The sequence below is a fragment of the Cupressus sempervirens genome, chromosome 10 (assembly GCF_028749045.1).
Source record: "Cupressus sempervirens isolate cs-2001-9-10 chromosome 10, ASM2874904v1, whole genome shotgun sequence".
Classification (NCBI taxonomy): Eukaryota; Viridiplantae; Streptophyta; class Pinopsida; order Cupressales; family Cupressaceae; genus Cupressus; species Cupressus sempervirens.
In genome coordinates, this window is record NC_143127.1 from 777,582,878 (window position 1) to 777,606,799 (window position 23,922).

General features: G+C 36.1%; 1 protein-coding gene across 8 annotated transcripts in view; it reads left to right on the forward strand.

The window, feature by feature from the left end:
* LOC149536178 (uncharacterized) overlaps positions 1-9,736 on the forward strand; it is a 203,970-nt gene extending 194,234 nt beyond the window's left edge. For 6 of the 8 annotated variants that reach the window (XM_089803744.1, XM_089803750.1, XM_089803745.1 and 3 more), the window contains one exon: positions 9,358-9,736. In XM_089803744.1, coding sequence (XP_089659870.1) covers positions 9,358-9,435 — 78 coding nt within the window. In that variant the 3' untranslated portion in view covers positions 9,436-9,736. Of the gene's footprint in view, positions 1-7,118; positions 7,544-7,772; positions 7,846-9,357 lie in introns of those variants that run through there. The other 2 variants (XR_016356796.1, XM_089803747.1) reach the window with 2 other exon arrangements.
* Positions 9,737-23,922: the final 14,186 nt, after the last annotated feature.

Genomic DNA, 23,922 nt, shown 5'->3' on the forward strand with positions numbered 1-23,922 from the left:
TCCTTAAGATTGGGGTTAAATTAGAGGGGTAGAGTAATATAGTTAGTTTTTTCATTGTTGTGATTCTAAACATTATTTTGCAGGAATTACTTGTCCCAAACTAACCCTAATAGTGGGGACATTACAAGGAACCACAATGTTCTCAACAGCCTCCACTTGTCCAGGGGCGTCCTCTTACCCTTCTCCCCACTAACTTTCTTTTACATAGCCCCATTTTCACTTTAGTCTGCTAGAAGGTGACTCGTTTTCTGGGGGGCCTAATGTAGTTAGTTGAATGTGCCAAGACAATTATGTTATAATTGGATTGTTAGTTCCTAATGATTAGTTCGTTAATTCGTAGTTTCTAGCAGTTGGTAATCTTAGCCTAGGACCCCTATATATGTACTCATTTTATTGTGCTGAAAACAATTTGGGAATTGTCATGTACTTATTTACATAGCATTGGAATACTTATGCTGTATCTCTTTGGAAACTTCATTTGTGTTTGATGTTTTATATGCTATGAGCTATATTCTTGTTTACCTTGTGGATTAAGTAACGCAACTCTATTGGAGTGAAAAATATTTTTGTTTATTATGGATGTAATGTCCCCATTTTTGCTAGCATCAAAGCTTGAGGGATTACCCTTTCTTCTTCACAATCCAGAATGTTCCAATTTGGTTTTCATTTGATTCATATTGGACGTCTTTTGGGCTTAGATTCATGCACTTGCTATTTATGGCAAGTTAGGTGATGATTGAAAGGGACCCTTTCTATTTTAGTAAAGTGCATTTGGTCACATGGGGAAATATCAGGTGTGCCCCCTTTTTTAGATGACATACTTAAAAGTATTTTTGGAGTTAATATTATTTTAATGGTCAAATTAATATTAAACAATTAAATAGCTTTTTATAAAATTATAATTTAACTTCATAATTTCAGTTAAGTTGAGGGTTGAATCATCATTGGAACAGTCCATTTATTTAATTAGTTCTAAGACTAAGTGAAGCATTAAATGTAAAAGTTCAAGGAGTTGTTGTACTCAAAAGTTGAAGCCTCTAAAGTGAAAAGCCTCTTTATGAATCCATGTGCCAAAAATGTTATTTATTGAAAGAATCTAATGGAAGCTTCTAATTAATGGAGTGTTAGTGAAGGTAAGTGGATTATAAAAGGTGGCTTCATGAAGCAAATGAATCATCCAATTGTGTATTGCTTTTTATTATCTCTTGTGAGGGTTTTGAGCTCTTGTAAAATTTATTCCATTGCTGAAGTAAATATATTTGAGATGAGTTTCTGGGGTCTGAATTTGAGAGACTTCTCATACTGTTGCTAAGAAGCTATCTATGCTGGAGGATTTAATTCTGTGTTGAGGTATACATAATTTCGATTATATATTTTATCAATCTAATTTGAGCACCTTCTTGCTATTATTTATGTATCTTGAAGGGAGAATTAAATCTTCTATTTTGAGCGATCATCTACCTTGCTTTGTGGCATTGGTTTCACATTCTATGATGGAGCAATCATTGACTAGAAATGCAAGGGTTCTTAATTCTAAGTTTGGCGGCCTATTTGAGAGCGTAACTTGGGGTATTTCTGGAGCAGCGTTTTCCATATCTATAGTTGCATTCGTTATTGAAGAACTATTTTGCTGCTGATATTCTTCCTTTCAAAAGGTTTTAAGGCATGTCTTATTTCAAATTTGTAAGTTCATGGATTGTAACTTCTAAATTTTCTGAGTATTGTTGATTTTGATAATAGGGGATATTTAATTGACTGGGTTGTCGATATTTTGTTAAAATATTGAGTATTTGAGTTGATATCATAATCTAGATTTTTTAGCAGTATATTCCCTATGTAATATTCAAAATTTGAGCTGAGATTATTATTACAATATCTTCTATTTTGCTTATATATTGTTGTATCGAAAATCACATATTGTTTGAGAGCCAACATGGCCTCATTAGAGTGGTATCAGATAAGTTTTTTGCTATTTTGTGGGGTAGGAAAATAAAATTTATTGTGCATATATCAGAGTTATGGCTACTGATTAGAACCAATGGGATGGTATTGTGAAAAAGTTGAATGTGTTAGTGAATGAGGTTAATCAAAACCACAAACAAATGACAAAGTTGATTTCAAATCCAAAATTTTAGCACAACATGATATCATTTATCCAAAGAAAGAAATGTGATGGTACAGTGAACACTATTAGAGAGCAAGAAAATACTTTCAAACAAAACCCTAAGTCTGATTTTTATATCAAGAGTAGTCCACGTGAGATTATAGTTGCACCTAGTGTCATAGCAAAGTCCAAAAATGTAGTAGATAAAGTAATGGATGATAGTGTGCATGTTATTGCTTATACTAAGGAAGATAACATAATTATTGATAGTCACATTCATCTTGATTGGCATGACAACAATGATGAATTTTGGTATCATGATGATACAATGGTAGCTATAGATATGTAGGACATTCCTGTTGAGTTACCACATGATAGAGCTCAACTGTTGGGCATAATGGATGTAGAGTGCGGTTGGAATTCATGTCAGGTTAAGTCAGATGATGTAGTTGTTGGCAAAAGTTCTCAAGATCGTGCATTTAATGGCGATGTAGATATAGTGGGAGTGACAGCGTGCAATGATGCCGTCATATTAACTGCTACTTCCATGCTAGATGAGCCATCTTGTGAGGTACCTAGCACCAATACCTTAGTTGTTTAGGTGTGGGTTAATGATAGCACACATGATGTTGCACTTCATGAGGTGTGTGATGTAGAGACAATGTCATGTTATAGTACAAATAAACACAGTGCTGAGGTTCACTTTGTAGACAATCCTGTGTTTGAGATGGATGCGACATTTGCAACATTGTCTTATGACAATCCACTTTTTGAGGTTGATGTTGATCACTTCGGTGGAGTTGGGCACAATTTACACCATCTGTGGTCACAATTTAGTTTCCTATAGCAACAGTTGGTGATGTTCCTATATCCACAGATTATGATGGGGATGTGGCTACATCCATTCTAGTTATAGGTGTTGTTGATACAGTTGGTATGAGTGCATTTTTTGAGCAGCGGATGTTGGACGATGTCCTTTTGGGTAGGCTTCTGTTTAGTGGGTCCCTCCGTTGCAACGAGATTCCAAATAGGGCTCATAGAGGAGTTTTGGGGTGTGTACATGGTACTGAGTACATATGGTTTTACTTTTGACTCACATGTGCATGGTCTTTTTTAGGTGCATAGTTCAGCTATGCATGTATCTGATGTGTGTATGGCGGCTCACTTGACACAGTTTGGGGAAGCAAGCTTTGTTAGCTTTATGAGTTGCTTCTCTATGAGATATACATTCTTGCGACATCTATAGTCATATTCATTTTAGTTTGGCAGGCTTTGTTAGTTACAATGGTTATGATGCTACATGAGCTAGTTGGTAATCAGAGGGACAGTACACGATTGTACACTTGGGACCCGGGTGGATTGATGTGTTATTTGTTTCGGAGTTTGCCTAAGGACAAGCAATCTTAGGGAGGGCGGACTATGATGTCACCATTTTTGCTAGCATCAAATTTTGAGGGATTAGCTTATTATTTGTGGTTCTCGAAGGCTAACTATTGCGGATAGAGGGTCTTCTGAGGCAGAGGCATGGTTATGGGAGGCTCTTGTCTTCTTCACAATTTAGTATGTTCTAGTTTGGTCTTTTCTTAATTCAGATTGGACTTCGTTTGGGCTTAGTTTCATGCACCTATTTATGATAAGTCGAACGATGATTGAAAAGGACCTTTCTATTTTAGGAAAATGCATTTGGTCACATGGGGAAATAATAGGTGTGACTCCTATTTCAGACGACATGCTTAAAGGATAAGTGTTTTGGGAGTTATTATTATTATTTTTCACTCTATAAACAGTCTAAGCCTTGTTAGGTTTTATTAATTAATGTTAACCTTTTTTACATTTCTGAGTTCAACATCAAGCACTGGTAGGAAAGAATAGACCAAAGAAAACCTCCAAATAAAATAGAGTTTGGTGGGAGGGATCCCCTAAGTACAGAGAAGCGAGGGCATATCCTCATTTGGGTGGAGGATGATTCATTTTTGCAATCCTCATTTTATACAATTGTCATAATACATTTATGCACTTGTTAGTGCCTCATTACCATATTAGAGTACATTACAAATGGTTATAGAATATTACAACAAGATTGCATGATTCTGACTTAATGATGCATGCTTAGCTCTTGGAATAATCCATAAGTCCTCGGTTATATCCCCCCTGGGCTGTCACCTGTAAATAATCAAATGCTCAAACTTGCCATACTAAGATCATTGTAAGTACTAAAACAAACTCAAGGAGAAAAGTTTACATTAGAGAGTTGAGGAATTTCCATGGTAGAGAAGTGCATTCCTGCCCAAAGAAGACTGTCATCAACATATTTAGTAAAATGCCAAGTAATCTGAAACCTTCAGGAAAACCAAGGAGAACCTGCCATGCCTTGCTCTGAATGCATTACTGTTGATCTAGAGTCCGAGGGGCTACTGAGAGCATAAAAGCTGAGCCTAGATGCCTTGGGAGATAGTCAAATTTGGTTAACCGAACACTGACCACTGATTTATTTCATGCCCATTGTTATTTTAAAGCGAGTTTATCTTCTTTTAAACTGTTTAAATCTAGTTTTTATTTATTTCAATCCTTGATTAACAGTACCCGATTATACTATGGGGATCCAAGGGGAATATATAAACCTGATCGGTTGTTTCTAGTTGAAGAGTCATGTTTAATAGGATAGTTTAGAGACAATTTAGAAGACAGAAGCAGCGATTTATAAAAAAGCATGAGGTTAATATATCCAAAATGTGAAATTAAAGCAATATTAAAATATTTCCTAATTAACATGGAGGTGAAGATATTTCTTGAATGATGCTGTCATAGTACAGTGAGCCTTCTAAAAGCAAACAAAGGTTTTACCAAACATTCTAAAATTTGCTGATGAAGCTAATTTGAACAAAAGACAAACCACTCTGGAAAACGTTTGAGACATTTCTCTCTTTGTTTTGTTTCATGTTTTAATCTTATATAAATCAAAATTCACTGGTTGTAGAGAAAATAAATGCTGTTATTTGCTGTTATGATTAATTTCAACCTCCTATTGGAGTTACATGAATTAAGATTGAATTCATTCTGTGTTATGTAAATAAATTGAAAATCAGTTTCGAAGAGACAAGGAGGATATACAGTATGACAAGGATCAAACCAACCTGTAGCTATCTTCTTTAATGCAAGTATATTGCAGATATCCTTAGGCTCCTATCTGTAGATATAATTCTTAAAAAATAGTCTCCTACTTGATATGTAATATCAAAAGTCACAGTAACCAAACAGAGCAAGGTGTATTGGGCATGAAACAGGAGGCACATATGCCCCAAACTGAGCAAGAACAAGTAATGCAACTACAGATGCAATACTATTCAAAATTAGTGAAGTGAGCTTCTTAACAGGGTTAGTTTTGGAATGAAAACTAACCAATGGATCATTATGCTAAATGTGCCTACTCTGCAAAGAACAAATTAAGAGTAGATCTCAGAAGGTAGAACTAACCTTTGTTATTAGAAACCTTGTTGGCCATTTATGGAGATCAACTAGCCTAGAAGAGTTATTGGCAACAGTGGGTGGAAAATAAGCACCATGAATCTACAGATCTTCAACAAGGAAGTTAAGCAAACACAAATGAGTTCAATTTCCCAACGGTTGATAGTAACACCATCTGTGCCGAGATTAGCTAGTTCATCCGTTCTCTTGTTCCCTTCTCTATATATATGATTAAGGTGATAGAGGGGAATTTTTTCTGCGATGGTTAGTGCTAGGTCCAAGTTTGCTTTAAGCTTCCAATTAGGAATTGATTGGGTTCTGAGAGCATTGATAGTATCTCACCTTCCATGTCCAAGTTTGAGAAGCATAGTTTAAGGCCCTTCACTAATACTGTCATTTCTGCCATATTGTTACTGGTGATATCTAGTGGTTTGGTAAGGGTAGCCACTTTGAGGCCATTTGAGTCATGAACAACATGACCGATACTGATAGGGCCAGGGCTGCCTATAGAGGCTCCATCGCAGTTTAGTTTGAATCTACCACGAGGAGGGGGTTGCCATACACATTCTTTCTGAAGTTTAACTTTATTGGAGTTTGACTTATTGGAAAAGGGAGGGATCTTGACACCAACCCATTGGTGTCTCATCAATCCATCCCAAGGAGTCGTAGATTTGCTTGTATTTGGCTGGTTCAAGAGCCTGCTGTTAGTTAATTAAATGATGGTTGCGTTGATCTTGTTTAAAAGTTGATCAACTGACATATGTTTTCCTTAAAGAGTTTATGATTCCTTACCTTCCATATTTCCCTAATTAAGATAGATGGGCATATCCTCCATAAGATGTTGTAGATACTGTTTTTATGATAATTTGGCCATGATTTGAACATTTCCTTCAGCCTAAGAGGGAATGCGGAAATTAAGCCAAGTTTGCAACAGTGTCATTCCCAACATTTTCTTTCAAAAAGGCAATTATTATTATTATAGTGGCAAAATTATTGTTAAATCATGAAATGGCTTATTATAAAGTTATAATTTAACTTTATAATTTCACTTGAGGGTTGAGCCATCATTTGAAGTGGCCATTTATTTAATTAGTTACAGGTCTCAGTCAAGTATTAAATATAAAAGTGCAAGGAGTTGTCATGTTTAAAAGTTGAAGCCTCTTAAGTGAAAAGCCTCTTCATGAAGCCATGTGCTAGAAAAGTTATTTATTGAAAGAATCTAATAGAAGCTTCTAATTAATGGTGTGTTCGTGAAGCCAAGTGGATTATAAAAGGTGGCTTCATGAAGCAAATCAATCATCCAATTGTGTATTGTTTTTTATTATCTCTTGTGAGGGTTTTGAGTTTTTGTGAATTCAATTCCATTATTAAAGTATAATGGATTTGAGCCAAGTTTCTACAGTCTGAATTTGAGAGATTTCTCATATTATATCTGAGAAGTGATCTTTGCCGGAGGATTTAATTTTGTGCCGAGGTATACAGAACTTGGATTATATATTTTATCAATCTAATTTGAGCATCTTCTTTTTGTTGTTTTTGTATCTTGAAGGGTGAACTAAATCTGTTATTTGGAGCGATCATCTACCCTACTTGGTGGTGTTGGTTTCACATTCTATGCTAGAGCGATTGACTAGAAATTGAAGAGTTGTTAATTCTGATTTTGGCAGCCTATTTGAGAGGGTAATGTGGGGTATTTCTGAAGCAACGTTTTCCATATCTGCAGTTGCATTTGTTTATTGAAGAATTATCTTGCTGCTAATATCTTCCTTTCAGAGAGTTTCAAGGCATGTCTTAAATGTACGTTCATGGATTGTAACTACTAAGTTTTCTGGGTATTGTTAATTTAGATAATAGGGGATATTTAATCAATTGGGTTGTTAATATTTTGGCGAAAATACAAAGTATGTAAGTTGATATTAAAATCTGGAATTTTCAGCTGTATATTCCCTATGTAATATCCAATTTTTGAGTTGATATTATTATTGCAATATCTTCTACTTTGCTTCTATATTGTTGTATCCAAAATCACAAATTGTTTAAGAGCCAACATGGCTCATTACAATGGACCATTCTACCTTAAATTATTGATGTCATGCATTCATGTTGCTTGTTTATTGATTTTAAAGTCTTAATGGTGTTGAACACGCCTAGGATAAGATCACCTAAAAGTTCTTATAGTTACTTGATAATCTTGATTATTTAGTGATCACGTTGCATGAGGTGGGCAGTTGGGTCAAGAACACCATGTTTGCACATGCCATATCTTTGGATATAAGGTATAATGTTTAGCAACTACTTTAAATGATCTAATTCTTTTAAGTGGCTATGGTAATGTTAAAAGGTGAAAATTTTGAGGTGTTTACTATTCACATGGGTTTTTTAATGAGTTATGCAAAGGTCAGTTAACTAGCATCAGATACTGATACTTTTGTTATTTGTGTATACATTTTGTTAGAAGTTATTGTTTAGCATGTTGGGTGAGGGTGTTAGAAAGGACAGGGTTGCCATTGGACCAAAAGATCAACTTGTTAATGCCCGATACAAGCAATAGTCTTACAGAATCACAGGAGGCGGTTAAGCCATGTTGCAAATGCTGCGAGGGATGCTGGCCCATTGCCAACAATCCCCCTCCCAACGTCACTCACCATGGCCAGCAAGATTCGAACCTATGACCAAGCTCTGATACCAACTGTTAGAAAGGACAGGGTTGCCGCTGCCCCAAAAGATCAACCTGTTAATGCCTGATACAACCAATAGTCTTATAGAACCACAGGAGTTGGTTAGGCCATGTCGCAAATGCCGCGAAGGATGCTGGCCCACTGCCAACAGAGGGGTGGTGATTGATCTAATATTTTGATGAGTAATATTTTATTGATCAGTGAACTTAGTAATTAGTTGTTAGCCTAATTGTTTATCAACTTGTCTTTGTTCATCATTCAAAGTGATATTTGAATGTTTTTGTTGAGTGTTGCATCGTTTGCTATGAAGCTCTTGTCTGGTGGTTAAGACTGTTTTTGTCCGGTGTGAGCCTTAATTTAATTTCATTCGACTTCAGCAACTCCTTTTTCTGTTGAATGCCTTTGTCCCCTCACATTCCCCTCTTAGCACAATAGCTCTAGGCTTAGGATAGATAGGGAGCTGATCATTCAATCCTGGAGACTGTCATGAAGGAATCATCCAAATTACGTATTTGCATTGCTGCTTTCCATGTTGTTTGGTCCTGCACAGTGCAAATAGATAATATGTCTGTTTGTATTCATCTAGTGATGGATTAGAAGTTTATCTGGATTACAATCCTGTACAATACAGATTCGAGGAGCATATCCTCATAGTATCAACTTAGGTAAGACATAATCATGCAATTGGAATTGGTAACCATTTCATTAAATATAAATGTTGAGATCTTGAGAACTATTGATTTTGATATTGTTATTAAATTATAATAGAATATCAAGTGGATTATCCAATATTAAACTCGTGGTTTGTCGCACGTTTGTGCTTCGGCTATTTTGTGCTTAATTAGTAACCAAGGCTGAATGGATGCATAGTTAAGAAGAATGGGAAGGAGTGTCCTACAAGTCACTTATTGTACATTGTGTATTATATTACTCATATCCTAATTTGTTAATACAATGCTATTGTATTGTAATATAGGAATTTGTCCATCCCATTTAATATGTTGGAGACCTTAATTATTTTGCTAAATGCTTTAACTTTGTTGTTACACATACCTTTTTTCTTTAATTTTTTTGGTAGGCTTCTAAGATATTGAGATTTACTTCGTGCAGGGATCACACTGGCCAATGTGGGGTGAATGCCAAGATTTTAATAGCATACTTTTAGATGCTTTGGGGAAAGAGGACTAAGGACAAAAATCTAAATTAGGAACTTTAACTATCATCGAATTCAGAGAACATCAATAAAGTGTGCAGATTTGACTTATTATAAATGATGTGTATCTCTTTGTTAATTTCATGTTGGGTTTGAAGAATGACTATGTCTTCCTTCATCCTGCAGGATTGTGCTTTGCTTAATTGAATTTGTATGCCAGACTTGTATCCGAGGTGATGGCTATTATTCTTAGCTTTAAGGTGTCTAATTCTCTTAAATAATGATGTATTTATATTTGAAATGTACTTAATAAAGAAAATCTATGGAGTAGTCCAATGTAAGTGGTGTTATATCTTCTTATGTGCATAACAAGATCAGATTTAACAAGATTCATTTTGTGTTCAGAATTTGGATGTTGAGAGCTGAGTTGAAAAAAATTGATGTTTTGGGGGAATAGGTGCTAATTTATTTTGAAAAGAACATGCATTTTCAATCTAGTTTAAACTTCTTTGTAGTTGGAATTTTTCTCTGAAATATTTGTACACATGCTTGTGCTTGTGTGTGCGTTTTAGTTCAGGATCATGATTGTTTTCATACTAGATTGAACGATAGCTTTAGTTTTGGTCTGAATTTTGGTTTAGTAGGCTGTAAAGAGAAACAAGAGCTGTGGTACAGCGGAAGTCCCCGCTTTACGTGAAAATTGGAAAGGTTCAAAGTACACTTTGTAAGGCGGACCAAGAATTATGTAAGAAGTATTAGCATAATTTAATGACAATATTATGACTCATTTTATCAAACAATGTTTTTTCCCCTATTACATAGCATATATATAGTTGATCATTATATGTCTATGTCCGATATTCATGCTCATGTTGGTTGTCTCAAGGACAACCTAAACCTTATTATTAAGATGCCAATCAGATTTGTTGATTGTGTGAACATGTTTTTCTGGTGCCTATAGATCAAATACGAGCATAGATTTTATGTTTACAACATTGCTTTTACTTGGATCCTAATACCAACATAATTTATGTTCTCTAAAACATTTATGCATAAGTGGGTGCATGTGTAAGGTTGAACTAGTAAGAAGACTGATATAACTGTAGGACAAAAGAGATACTTGGATGTAGTTTGGATTGAGCCATAATATAATACTTGCTTTTGTGTAGGAGACAAACCACACCCATGGGCACAGATCTATTGAGGGATGAAAGAGAGGAGTCCTTTCCCAAGTAATTTTGTTTTTCTTGAGAATGCAAGTATGTAATCTTCATAGGGGTTATTTGCTACTTCTAATCATGTCAACTTCCCCATGAACTTATGCACAAATATACCCTTGAATGATTTCACATTGTGGTTACTTTTGGCCACTAGACCCTTCACAAAAACCCATGCAAAAAATTCAACAAAGAATTATTTATGCAAAAATTCCTCTTCAATCCTTTCAAATTGTGGTAATTTTTTTTTGTTCTTATATTGTGTGGATGGCATCTAGATTTCTTGTATTTTCATATTTATGTTCGTTAATCATTGATAACTATCCATACAAAATGAATGCCTCATTATGTGCTTTTTCTTCTAATTTGCAGACTCAGTGGATGGTCGTCACCAATATTCTTACTTGGCCTATTGCTCCTATGTTGTTGGTGCTGCTTCGGATCCCTCCCCTAGATCTCGATGTTGGTATGCAAGGGCGACCTCTTTGTTGAGCTCAATAGGGATTGACTTGACCACCTCCCTCCCTTCTAGTTTTCATTGGATGCTCCTACTCATCTCCTTCCGTCATCACAAAAGCTGAATGGTCATGTCAAGATAGATATTTACAGACAGTATATCACCATGAACTGGAGTAACCTGATCAGGGGGTTACGTCTTATGATGGCCTTTTATGCTAAGCACTTCTTGGTTATCATTGATGGGATTATTACACGACCTAGCTACTTATCATGGTGTTGGTGTCATGCTTTACACATCTCCCTTGGATCTTTTAGAGTCGACTCCCACTAGTTACAAATCCAGATCGATCATCATATGAGCAGAGAGGATCAGATCTGTTGCTTATGCTCCTTGTCAAAGGCTGAGACAGAGACCCATTTCATCTTCTGTTGCCCCTCCTACTATGAGATTAGAGAGAGATTCTATTGTCTATCCAGAGAGTTTAGTTCCCTCACAACTTTCTTCATGTATATAGATTAGAGATCCCTGACACTATCTCAAGGAGCCGATGCAGTTTTGGGACTCCACTTTACAGTGCTTGAACCCCCAGAAGGTCACGGATTAGCCCCTTATCACCACCTTCTTCTTCCCCTTGTCTTTGGCGAGGGGGGTGAAGCGGACCTCTAGTGCCAATAGTACCCCCATGGCTGGCCACTCTAAATCAGTAATACCCCGTACCGGGTTTAATATTACTACTACTCTTACTCTTCAATGACACCACTCCTGCAACTCACAATTACAAACTTGAGGTCCTTCCTGTCCAGATTCATCTCGTTTGGTCTTGGAATTCTTTTAGCGGAGGAAGGATCCCTAGTTCTTGCCTCCTTGTTGGCTCCTTTGTTGCTTTGTTTATTTTATTCTCTCTTGCTCTTTCATAAACATTGTTTGGTGTCTTGTAGTTTGTTGCTTCTTTGTTTGTATGCTCTCAGTCCCTTAGACCCTTGGTGGTCTTTTGTTGGACATTAATAGATTTATCTTATCATATCTTATCTAATGGGTTATTTCCTTTGCAAGAGGATTAAATGTATCATTTGAATTGCACTTTGATTGATTTTTTGTGAGAAAGCTTATGTTTGGGCAGACAAATTTAGTCTAACACTTTGTCATTTTGTCGTATTGTATAAGTTACTTAACATTATGAAGTACCCATTTACTTCTATTAGAATTGATCACATGGTTGAGCCTTATGTTGATGCATTTTCAAGGTTCTTTCAACTTTTAAAGAAAATAATTACAATTATAGTATACCTTTTGAAGAGAATTGGTGTAGCTATATCATTGGATTGCAAACATCCTAGTTTTCTTAGTCAAATCAATTGTTGTATTATAGAGTGTGTATTATTGTATACACTTAGCTATTGGAATGAATGGCTCCGCTTTTCACGATACTAAAGGTGCATTCTTTGTCAATAGTTTCATTATTGTTAATATAACTACAATGTTTTCTTTAATACACATGAAGGAAAATGGAAGGTCAATCTTGCTCGATTTTCTGAATCTGCTGCAAATGTATTAAGCATTGCTTGTGTTGGTATGTGAGTTCTAAATGCAACATCCTCTTAGATGTATATATAGAGAGAATATGTTCTGAATAGACATGCCCCTTCATGGGATATGTCTATTCATTAATACGATAATTAATAATAACAAATTTAATCTCATATATTTATATTCCTCATATAACAATGATATCATATCTCAATATAGAGAACACATAAATTATATCTCATATATAATTATATTTAGGTTTATCTGACTGAAGCTATCAAACATCAACACTCCCTCTTAGCTTAGAAGGATAAAGACGTAAGAGTAAAAATTACTTCAACGCAATAATGCAAACAACAATTTTAAGAATATCTCATTTGATATCTCTGAAGATTTCCACCGTTTGATATAACATTCGATATCATGAGTATTGGTCTTCTAGAATATCAACATATGATATTCACCAAGTACCCAAATAAGGTTTGATAACACATCCGATATCAAGAGCATTGGCCTCCTAGAATATCAATGATATTCACCAAGTACCCAAATAAGGTTTGATACCACATCTGATATCAAGAGCATTGGCCTCCTAGAATATCAATGATATTCACCAAGTACTAAAAAGCTTTTGATATCAAGTGTATTAGCCTCTTTGAACACAAGTACTCAAAAGGTTTTGATATCACATTTTACATCAAGTGTATTCCTAGAATATCAATGATATTCACCAAGTACTCAAAAGATTTTGATATCATATTTGATATCAAGAGTATTGACCTCTTAGAATATCCGTGATATTCACCAAGCACTCTTCGAGTAATGACCTTCCAGAATGTTGAGATGCAAGACATTCACCATATACTCAATTTATTAGATCTCATAATACAAGTTATTGTAAGATCGTCACCTTAGAGTAACTTTTGCAAATACAAGTGACATCATTTGGAAGTCATCACTTCCTCATGATGTACACATGGGGTAGGCACAATAAAATCATACATTCACACATGGATATTAAACTCTCTTTGAATTATCAATCTTGAGAACTTCTCATCCAATGTTGCCTTTGATGAACTGTCAAGCTACCTCTGAATTTGATATCAATCCTCTTTTTCCTTGCAAGAGCATTATTAAAAAAAAGAATCAAGGCAAATAATTTTTATAGTACATATAAAACCACAAATAATGAGTAGACAAATGCAATACTCAATTATAATATGTACTTTTTCATAATAGTATAAGACAATTACGATAAAATATAGATAAAAATCTAAATTAAATATATGCTTTGCACACGCATGCGCGCGCGCGCACGCGCGCGCGCGCACACACACACACACACACACACACACACACACACACTTTCTGAGTTCATACCACATAATAAATTAAGGAGATAACTTCTCAATCTACGTTCATTTATGTATTCTCAATAAGATTAGAAAGACTATCAAAAATAATAATCCATATATTTATTTTATTTTAAGTATATCTTATTACACTATCCATAATAATATTAAAAAACCCATTCCAATCAATATTAAATATTCATTTTAAAAGAACTTAATTACACTTGAATTATAAATAACTATAATTTCAAGTAGCTCCCATACTTGTGGTGGCTGACGATAGTCCAAATGCACACATAAATGATGTATGTTGTTTGGGGTCACTTGTTAAATGCCCATATAGGCGGCCCTCCATTCCTTTTGCCTGCAATTGTTTCTCATTCGTCATGTCATTTTCAGATACCTCATGAGCACGACAATTAAGAATATTATCACTAAGGTCATTGTAGTGATATCAATATCGTTGATATCTCCCTACTTACGTGTAGACGCATAATCCTCATTAGTTATATCTACCTCCAATAATTATTTAAGTCCAAATATATGAATCTAATTCAGGCTGTCAGTTATGACTAGATGTATATATTAGTATTTGAGAACAAGAGGGGTCTCTTGCATTATTTTTTAATATTATGTAGACCATGTCTTTCCTCATCTATGACTACCATGTTTTTATTTTTTCTATCCAATTCATATCTTTTAATGGTAGAGTACTAGTGACTTACATTTCCCTAGATTTATTTTGTGAGTTATGTTTTTATCTCTTTCCATTTTATTTCCTTTAATGTCTAGTTGAATTGACTTCAATTCTAATTTGGTTGGTCTATCATCATATCTTAATTATTGATGGATATCATTGAATGTTGATGCTCAACCACTCTTATACGCATGTTGATTAGATAAATGGATGTTCATTTTAATGTTTATTCTCATTATTGCCTGCAATGGTCTCCATTCAATCTTTTGGTTAGTTGTATCATCCAACTCCCCCTTCGGTAGCATCTCTCGTTTTGATGTTTGACCTCTATCATATCTTTGTGACATCTTTAACAATGAAGCCTTGTTGGCTATCAAAATATCTTTTTTTTTTGTATTTGTTGTTAAATCATTTGAATGTTCTCCTCATGTCAGGTCCATAGCCTATTCGCCGAGTGTAAGCCCGACTATTATATATCAAGTTTTTGAAAGTCCAGCTAATATATGTCAAATTTTCTAAAATGTGAATCTATCGATAATTCTTTTAACCATCTTGTTTTAATTTTAACATTTGCAAGTAGGCTTTTAATACAATGTTCAATTTTCCAGATATGTTGCAAATCTATTAAGCACTGCTTGTATTAGTATGTGAGTTCCAAATGCAACATCCTCTTAGATTTATATATAGATTTGTCATGTAAACAACATAGTAGTTTGCACTCCAATTGAGCACATGATGTCTACTACTGTATACATGAAAATGTGACCTCGAATCTTTCACCTACACTTCAACATGATCATGGAGTCACTTATCTAAGAGGCCTGACAATGTGACCTATTGCCTTCTAACTAAAATGATTATGTCTATATGCTCTCAGAACAAGGAGCAGGCAACCAAACCTTTCTAGAATGAAAGATTTTATGCAGAGTATGATTATGCAATTAATCTATATGAAGTGCAAGCATTAATCTAAGAAATAGAAGGTATTAAGCTAAAAGTATACATTTTTACTCTAAAATGATATCAAATGCTAAACCAGGTGTAAAAGCTAGAACTTAAATGAGTAATTACTTTGACAACAATTCAATACAATTCAAATTCCAACCTCTATAATGAGGGATTGAGACTCCCTTAAATAGAATCCAAGAATTGATCAATGGTTAAGATCAATCTGGATGGATGGTTAAGATCAAAGAGAAGATTCAGTTGAAATGGAAACTTCCTTGTGCAGGTGAAGTTAGCTGTTTCAGATCAGAGTGTGATGAGTAGTTAACTAAGCTTTTCATGAGTGTGAGAACAAGTTAACTAAATTAATTCCAATTTGAGAGATAGTTCACTTAGAGTTTCCATTTTGGAACTAAAGAGAAGATTTTGAAGAGATCATTTAATTTAATAAGATGAGATATGACCTCATAAATGCCTTTTTCATTTAACTGAATAATCTCATTCAATTAATTAAAGTGAGTATAATTATTAAATTAAATTTTTTTAATTCCTTACTACAGTAGCCTTAGGAGATAATTTAATTTAATTAAAAGTCAAACACTTCGAATTAAATTAAATCTTAATCAATAGGTTTAATGTGACTAATTTAAGTCAATACTTTAAGAATTAAATAAGTAGCATGATTAATACAGATTAGGGTTTTTGACATTTGACAATTAAGTCAAGTAGCAAAAATTAGAATAAGAATTGCCTATTAAAATAGAACTTTAGGGTTGATCAAAATAGACTAGAATTGATTGTCATGGCAATAAGCCAAATTTGGGGTATTACATTTTGCCTCTCTTTGAATAAATGTGCGAGCAGTACGTTCAATTCAAAGAAAATTAGAAAGCATGATGCACAGATCAAGAAATGAGATTGATTTTTGTAATTTTATGATGCAGAAACCAATTAATAAGCTTTTAAAAATTATCTCCAAAACAAAGCTTAATCTTAAGGAATTTAGATAGAACACCTAGATACCTAGAGTTAGATAAGCTTGGTTCCGAAATTGATGACACAGAGACCAATTGATAAGCTTTTAAAGATTATCTCCAGAACAAAGCTTAATCTTAAGGAATCTAGATAGAACACTTAGATACCTAAAGTTAAATAAGTTTGGTTTCAAAATTGATGACACAGAGACCAATTGATAAGGTTTTAAAGATTATCTCCAAAACAGAGCTTAATCTTAAGGAATCCAGATAGAACATCTAGATGCCTAGATTGACAAGCTTTTAAAGATTATCTCCAGAATGGAGCTTAATCTTAAGGAATCCAGATAGAACACCTAGATACCTAAGTTGACTATGCTTTTAAAGATGATCTCTAGAACGAAGCTTAACCTTAAGGGATCTAGATAGAACACCTAGATACCTAAGTTGAATAAGCTTTTAAAGACTATCTCTAGAACAAAGCTTAACCTTAAGGGATCCAAATAGAACATCTAGATACCTAAGCATAAAAGATAACAAGATCCAATCATGAGTCATACAACCATCCTCAGAACGAAGTTTGATCTTCAGGAGTTGGGGTTTAGACTGTCTTGATACCTATCCATCAAACTCTAACCAGAAATATTATAAGGTTGATCAGTGGATCAAAAGATAGGATAAATGATAAAGATGCTAGATGGGGGGAAGAAGATGTCCCAAGTGATGAAATGCCCCTAGTAATAAGGACATAATATGGGAACAAGATGCCTCGAACGATGACGATTTAGATCAATTTGAAATTTAGATTAAATGATGTAATCATCTTGCCCACTTGGGAGTGAAATCAAAAGATGACACACTAGAAATATGATGTGAAGCAGTATATTGAGAAATACAAAAGAAATTCAAGAGGCAGTAGAATATAAAAGAGATTAGAATGAGGAGAACAAAATTTGGAGTCAATTCAACATGATTACGGGGTCCAAAAGACCAAGTTTGACCAAAAGTTGACCATATTTGACCAGAGTTGACTTTTTTTAGAGTAAATTTTGAAAATTTGAAGAATTTTGAGTTAAAAAGATTTTGAGAATCCAATAGTATTAGAAAATTTTGGACTATATAAGCCTTCGATCGCATTGGTCCCAAAATTTTAAAATGCGTTTTTTAGTTGTTTAAGTGTGTGAGATTTCGAATTAGATCCCAAAAATGGATTTAGAGAAGTCAAATTAGCCAGGGGGTGATTTTCACGCAAATTGAAGCACTTTGAAAAATTAGGTCAAAACCTATATAAGGGCCCAAAGGGTCATTTTCAAACCATTTGTGCATTTTGTCTTTAGTGAAGAAGAGAGCTCTGAGAGGAAGATGGTAGTTCCTGTGTGTACACATCGTTTTGAGCGCTCCCGATGACACAGTCAGTCGATGGACTATGGACCTCCGGTGAGTAATCGATAATCCTGCTTCGTATTTAATTTTCATGCATTTTGAGTCACATTTTAGTAGGTTTTTAGGGTTTTCAACTTGGGTCTATTAGTTCTCATGCGAGGGTTTCGTTCCTTGTGCGGACCCAATCTATCTTCACGTGAAGATACACTAGCTTGGTGTTTCTTTGTGCACCCCAGTGGGGAATCTCGCCCGGGAGATACCCACCTCTCGCACGAGATGCGCGAGATTTTGGGCGCATCTTGCCTATTGTCTCATCTTTTCTCACGCAAGAATGTGTTTTCTCATGCGAAGACATGAAATCTTGCACGAGGATGCACTTTCTCATGCGAAGAACTGGTATCCTTTTGAGCATATTAACTTCAAATTTTGTTGTTTCGTTAGATTTTTGAGCAGTGATTGACTGTGTGCCTGTTCTTGTTGGTCATGTGTACAGGTTGTCTTCAATGATATCTCATTTAGGTCCTATTATCCACCCTACAAAGCTCTATTGCAGAGTGTTGATGATGCCAATATGGTGCATATTGATCGATTGGAGTTAGTGTATCTATGTTGGATCCCATTAGTGCTGGTGAATCATGGTCTATTGACAACACTAGTGGAGCGTTTCCATTTGGAGACGAACACCTTCCACCTACCATAGGGAGAGATGACCATCACCCCTGAGGATATCTACAGGATTTTGTGTATACCTTTCCATGGGCCTTGAGTGGTATATGATACACTACTGAGGGTAGGGACATAGGCTTTCCAAGCCACTTTTCAGTGAGAGTTGGCAATAGGGTGAGCCATCACATGGGATGAGCTCGTTCATACATATGGCCCTACTCATAGGTTGGCCTCATTTTTGGTGATTTTTATCAGTTGTTTCTTAGTTCGAGATAGAGGGTAGCATGGGTTGGAGTGTGGTTGGGATGTGATGTTGCAGAGGATGCTCGATGCTTCGGAGAGATTTGGGTGGGGATAGTGCATGCTTGCCCACATGTTTCATGAGATGCACGAGATTGTATACCATAAGTGGAGGAGTATGGCCACTGGCATCTATGTTTTGTAGATCTGGGCATGGGAGCACTTGCTAGTTGCCAAATCCATTTTTGAAGATGCACAGGAGCTCATGGAACCATATATATGCAAGTATAGAGACCAACTTATCCAAGCAATTCTAGGGAAGACTGAGCACTGAAGGACATATCTCGATGACTTGGTATCTGTTATATGATGGCCCTAGAGATAGACCGAAGACTGGGATGATGCTCCTCAAGAGCTGAGCCAGATGTTTGCCTTGTGGCCACTGCTAGGCTGAGTGACCCATATTATAGAGACATTTCCCATCGCTTGGGTATGGTGACAGTACGAGCAGCCTCAGGACATTAGCCAAGAGTATTGCTCATATGCCCAGGTAGCTAGAGATTTGCAGCGAGGGTGGTCGACTAGATTGGACCCAGGGAGGTCGATGATTGATGTGTGCAACCTAGTTGTGACATAGTGGAATTATTTGCCAGCTGTAGCAGATGTTGGGATGACACCTGCCTACCAGGCATATTTTTTCAGCCATCCCTTCCCATAGTTTACAAACCCCTTAGGGATGGCAGCTCTTGGGCTACAGAGACCTCAACAAGTACCAATATAGGGACCAGTGTAGCAGCCAATGCAGCAGCCAACATAATAGCCACCACAGGGACCAGTCGAGTAGGTGAGACATTGGGTCAAGCAAGTGCAAATTCCCCCCCGATAGATGGGGTTTGATCTAGGTGTTGGTGGCAGTGGTACAGAGAAGGGTTGGTAGCAGAGACCGCGAATTGAGGAGCAAGTGCCAGTTGAGCAGCAGGCGGAGATGTTAGATGAGGAGATGCAGGACTAGCTTGTTGTCGGGCCTAAGGATGCACTGAGGAGAGCTAGGGACTGGATACAATAGGCCTCTCGATGGCTAGGAGAGTTAAAGATACACGTGGCCATATAGGACACGCGGATAACAGAGTGGGATCGCAAGATCTTGAGACTACAGGAGTAGGTACATGTAGCTAAGTAGAGAGTAGAGCTGTTGCAAGATGAGGTTGGACTATAGGTAGATCGAGCGGCCTATTATTTTATAGCTTACTTCACAGTGGTGCCCAATGAGGCTCAGCAGGTGCCCAAATTCTCTCAGTATGCTTGAGATTCAGAAGGTGCGCACCCACTAGCTAGGCCAGACATGCTCTGCCTCCTCCTCCTCCTCCTCCTCTAGGAGGTGAGGGTGTCGGGGAGAGCTAGACCTAATCTATTTCTGCCTCCAATTTTTTATTCTAGCTATGTATCAATTGATGTGCTAGCAACCTTTTGTATCATGTTTGATCGATAGTGCTCCAGTAGCACCCTTTTTTTGTACTGACATATTCATTGATACCGATATATATATATATATATATATATATATATATATATATGAGATTTTAAGTCAAGGATCATGTGTTTATGTCATTGTCATTGTTTTCCTTTTAATTTGATGTACATGAGATGTTTGATGCTATGATTATGAGATGTAAAACATGATGTGATGTATGGATGCGTGTTTGATTTGATTTGTACATGAAATGAATTTGTGGATTTATGGATGAAATGCATACGTAAATAGAGTGACATCTCATGTAGTGTTTCATGTTTTTGTGTGACAGTGATAGGTGTTCCATCAAGGAGTGAGAGGACGAACCAAAGAACTAAACACTTGTACAGCTATGAAGAATCATGATACTTTGAAGAGACCAACAATCCCTCATCACAAAAGATGAAAGTAGATTTGTGATCAAATTATGTGTTGAACCAAGTAAAGTATGCAATGCCAACCTATGTTAGATGCAACCCTAGGTTTGGTTACCAAGCTTCGACAATTATCATCTATGAGCATATAGCAAGACCCTAGATGTCATACAATTCTCACTAACATTGCAATCATGAGAATATGAATAGGACCTCTGTTTTATTTTTTTTGGGATGAAATGTAAGCATTCGAGGCACAAGAAGCCAAAATGACCAGAACATTTGTCCCTTTCAATGTAGCATGTTAGCATAAATGCTTTGATGCCCAGAATGTTTCTCGTGTGCAGACACACCAATCACACAAGAGATCCGTCTTATGCTAAGTATTCTATCTACAATGACCCTTGCATTCGTAACCTGAGACAAAAGTGTGCAAGAGATACTCGCAGTGACCCATATGTTCACTTAGCCAGACGAGTATCAATATTTACTATAGCATGAAGAGTTCACTCCAACAAGAAAGGAAAAGAACCAATGTTATTAATGTATCCATATAAAGGATTCAAGGTACACCGACCATCCAATATGAGATGGAGGCTCTTATAGTGGACTCTTATATGAATGTTTCAAATTATTAGAACTAAACCACAAATAGAAAGCAAAGAAAATATCATGCCTGCAATCATTGCTTCTCTAGTAAAAAATGACATCATCAAGTTGCTCAAGGAGACATGATGAGACGAACGTGTAACAATCAAAGAAAAGCTTACCATATCCAAACAAGTATATCATTTTGAGTTTTTTGTGTCATAGGATTGATGTCAAGTGTCAATGTCTAGAACATGGATGAAAGAAATATCTTTAGTAGGGTGACGATAGTAGACAGACACAATCAGAACAACTAGTGACTAAAGTCAAAGAGGAATCATCATTGTGAAGAACCTAAGTAGAACTAAGCAAGAGTAGATAGACACAACCAAAATGACTAGTGACTGATGCAAAAGAGATCTTCCATAAATGAACCTTTAAAAGTGACAACGAGCGATAGTAGGAAGACACAATTGAAACAATTGGTTATTGTCACAAAAGAAATTCTATGAGGAGAATCTCGACAAAGAGTGACACTAGCGACAATAGGCAGATGTAGTTAGAACAATTGGTGATTGTCGTGAAAGAGATTTTATGAGGAGAATCTCGACAAAGAGTGACACTAGCGATAGTAGGCAGACATAGTTAGAACAACTAGCAATTGTCGCAAAAGAGATTCTAAGACACTGAAGGGCAATGCCCCCCGAGTTGTGACAAGACTAAATCCATGGATACATGAGCAAAAAAGTAGGAGAGTGACCGTAAAGGGAGCTAGAAGATGCGCTGCAAGATGGAGCATTGGGAACAAGAGGCACATGTTTGCCAAGTTTTCACCTTCTTGGCAGAGCTTCTATTTTTTTGCTACCCTGATGCCTATTTCAAGGTTTTCATCAATGGAACTTTTGTTGTTTTTTAAATTTTTTTGTATTTTTCTCTTTTTGATTTTTTTTGTATTTTAGAATTTTTAAATTTTTTTGGTATTTCAAAGGCGCCTATTGCTAGGTTTTCACTAGGGTAATGATTTTTTTCAGTACTTTTTGCAATTTTTAGATTTTTTTCAAGACATTTAGATATGTGCAGAGAGCTTCTGAAATTAGATCAGCTATAGAATTGCTTTAGGTGGAAAGTGTTGATAGGCTCCTTGAGCACTTCTCCCTCGGCTGTAGAAAGTTGGTAAATACCAGATCCATACACTACAATGATTATGTAAGGACCAAGCCAGTTTGCTTTGAATTCCTCTTTTTGGACTCATTGCTGATTCTTAGGATTTTTTTTGAGGATGAGATCACCCAGTTGGAAGTTACATAGCTTAATTTTCTTATTGTAGCCTTTGGACATTCGTTGCTAATAAGCTTGCAAATGATCGCACACCACTTTTCGACGTTCATCTAGCAACACTAGCTCTTGAAGCCGAGATATTCTATAATCTTCATCAGTAGTGAGGCCCTTCACAGAGATTCTCAAAGTAGGAATCTCAACCTCTATTGGAAGCACAACATCTTCTCCATAAACCAAAACAAAGGGCATTATACCCGTTAAAGTCTTGATACTTGTTCTGTATGCCCATAAAGTTGGATTAATCTGGAGGTGCCAGTCCTTCCTAGATTTGTTGACTATGCGATGGAGGATCTTGAGTATCACCTTATTAGATGCCTCTTCTTGACCATTACCCTGGGGGTAATAGATAGAAAACCAATGTTGCATAATTTTGAATCATTTGCATAGTTCCTTGAGGTCTTTGTTTTTAAATTGTCCTCCATCGTCAGTAATGATGGAGGATGGTACATCATACTTACATATGATGTAGTTTGTGATAAATAGAGCTATAGTTTTTCCATTTTCTATGGTGAGAGGTACTACCTCTACCCACTTCATGAAGTAGTTTGTAGTCGTAATAATGAACTTATGTCCATTAGAAGAAGATGGGTGAATTTGATCCACAAGATCGAAAGCCCATTGTTGGAATGGCCATAGTGTGGTAGATGGAATCAAATCCTTGGCTGGAGCATGAATCAGATTCCCATGGAGCTGACACTGTTTGCAAGACTTGGCATACTTGATTGCCTTTTGCTCCATTTTTGGCCAATAGTAACTAGCTCTAATGAGCTTGCGAGCTATTGTCAAGCCATTTGAGTGAGATTTACAAATGCCCTTGTGAACACCAATTAATGCATGTTTGGACTCTTTGGGTTCTAGACACCTAAGGAGTGTTCCATTAGGACCTCTCCTAAACAAGTTGTTAGCAATAATGACATATTGTGAAGCATTACAGATAAGGTAACATTTTTCATTTTGGGTTAGACCATCTAGAATGGTTTGGTCACAGAGATAAGAGTAGATGTAGTGGTAGCGAGATGTGCCTTTTCCTACAATAGAACAAATCATCCTAGAATTAGGAGTATCATAGGCAGGGTAGAGTAACGCTTTCACTAGGAACTCATGTCAGAGATCATTTTTGGGCATTTGTAGCAAGGAGGCCAAAGTAGCGATGGCATCAGCTGCTTTGTTATTTGCTCAAGGAATTTGCTGGAAGGTGATGTGAGCAAAATATTTCTTCATCTCATCAACCATGCATTTGTAAGGGATTAG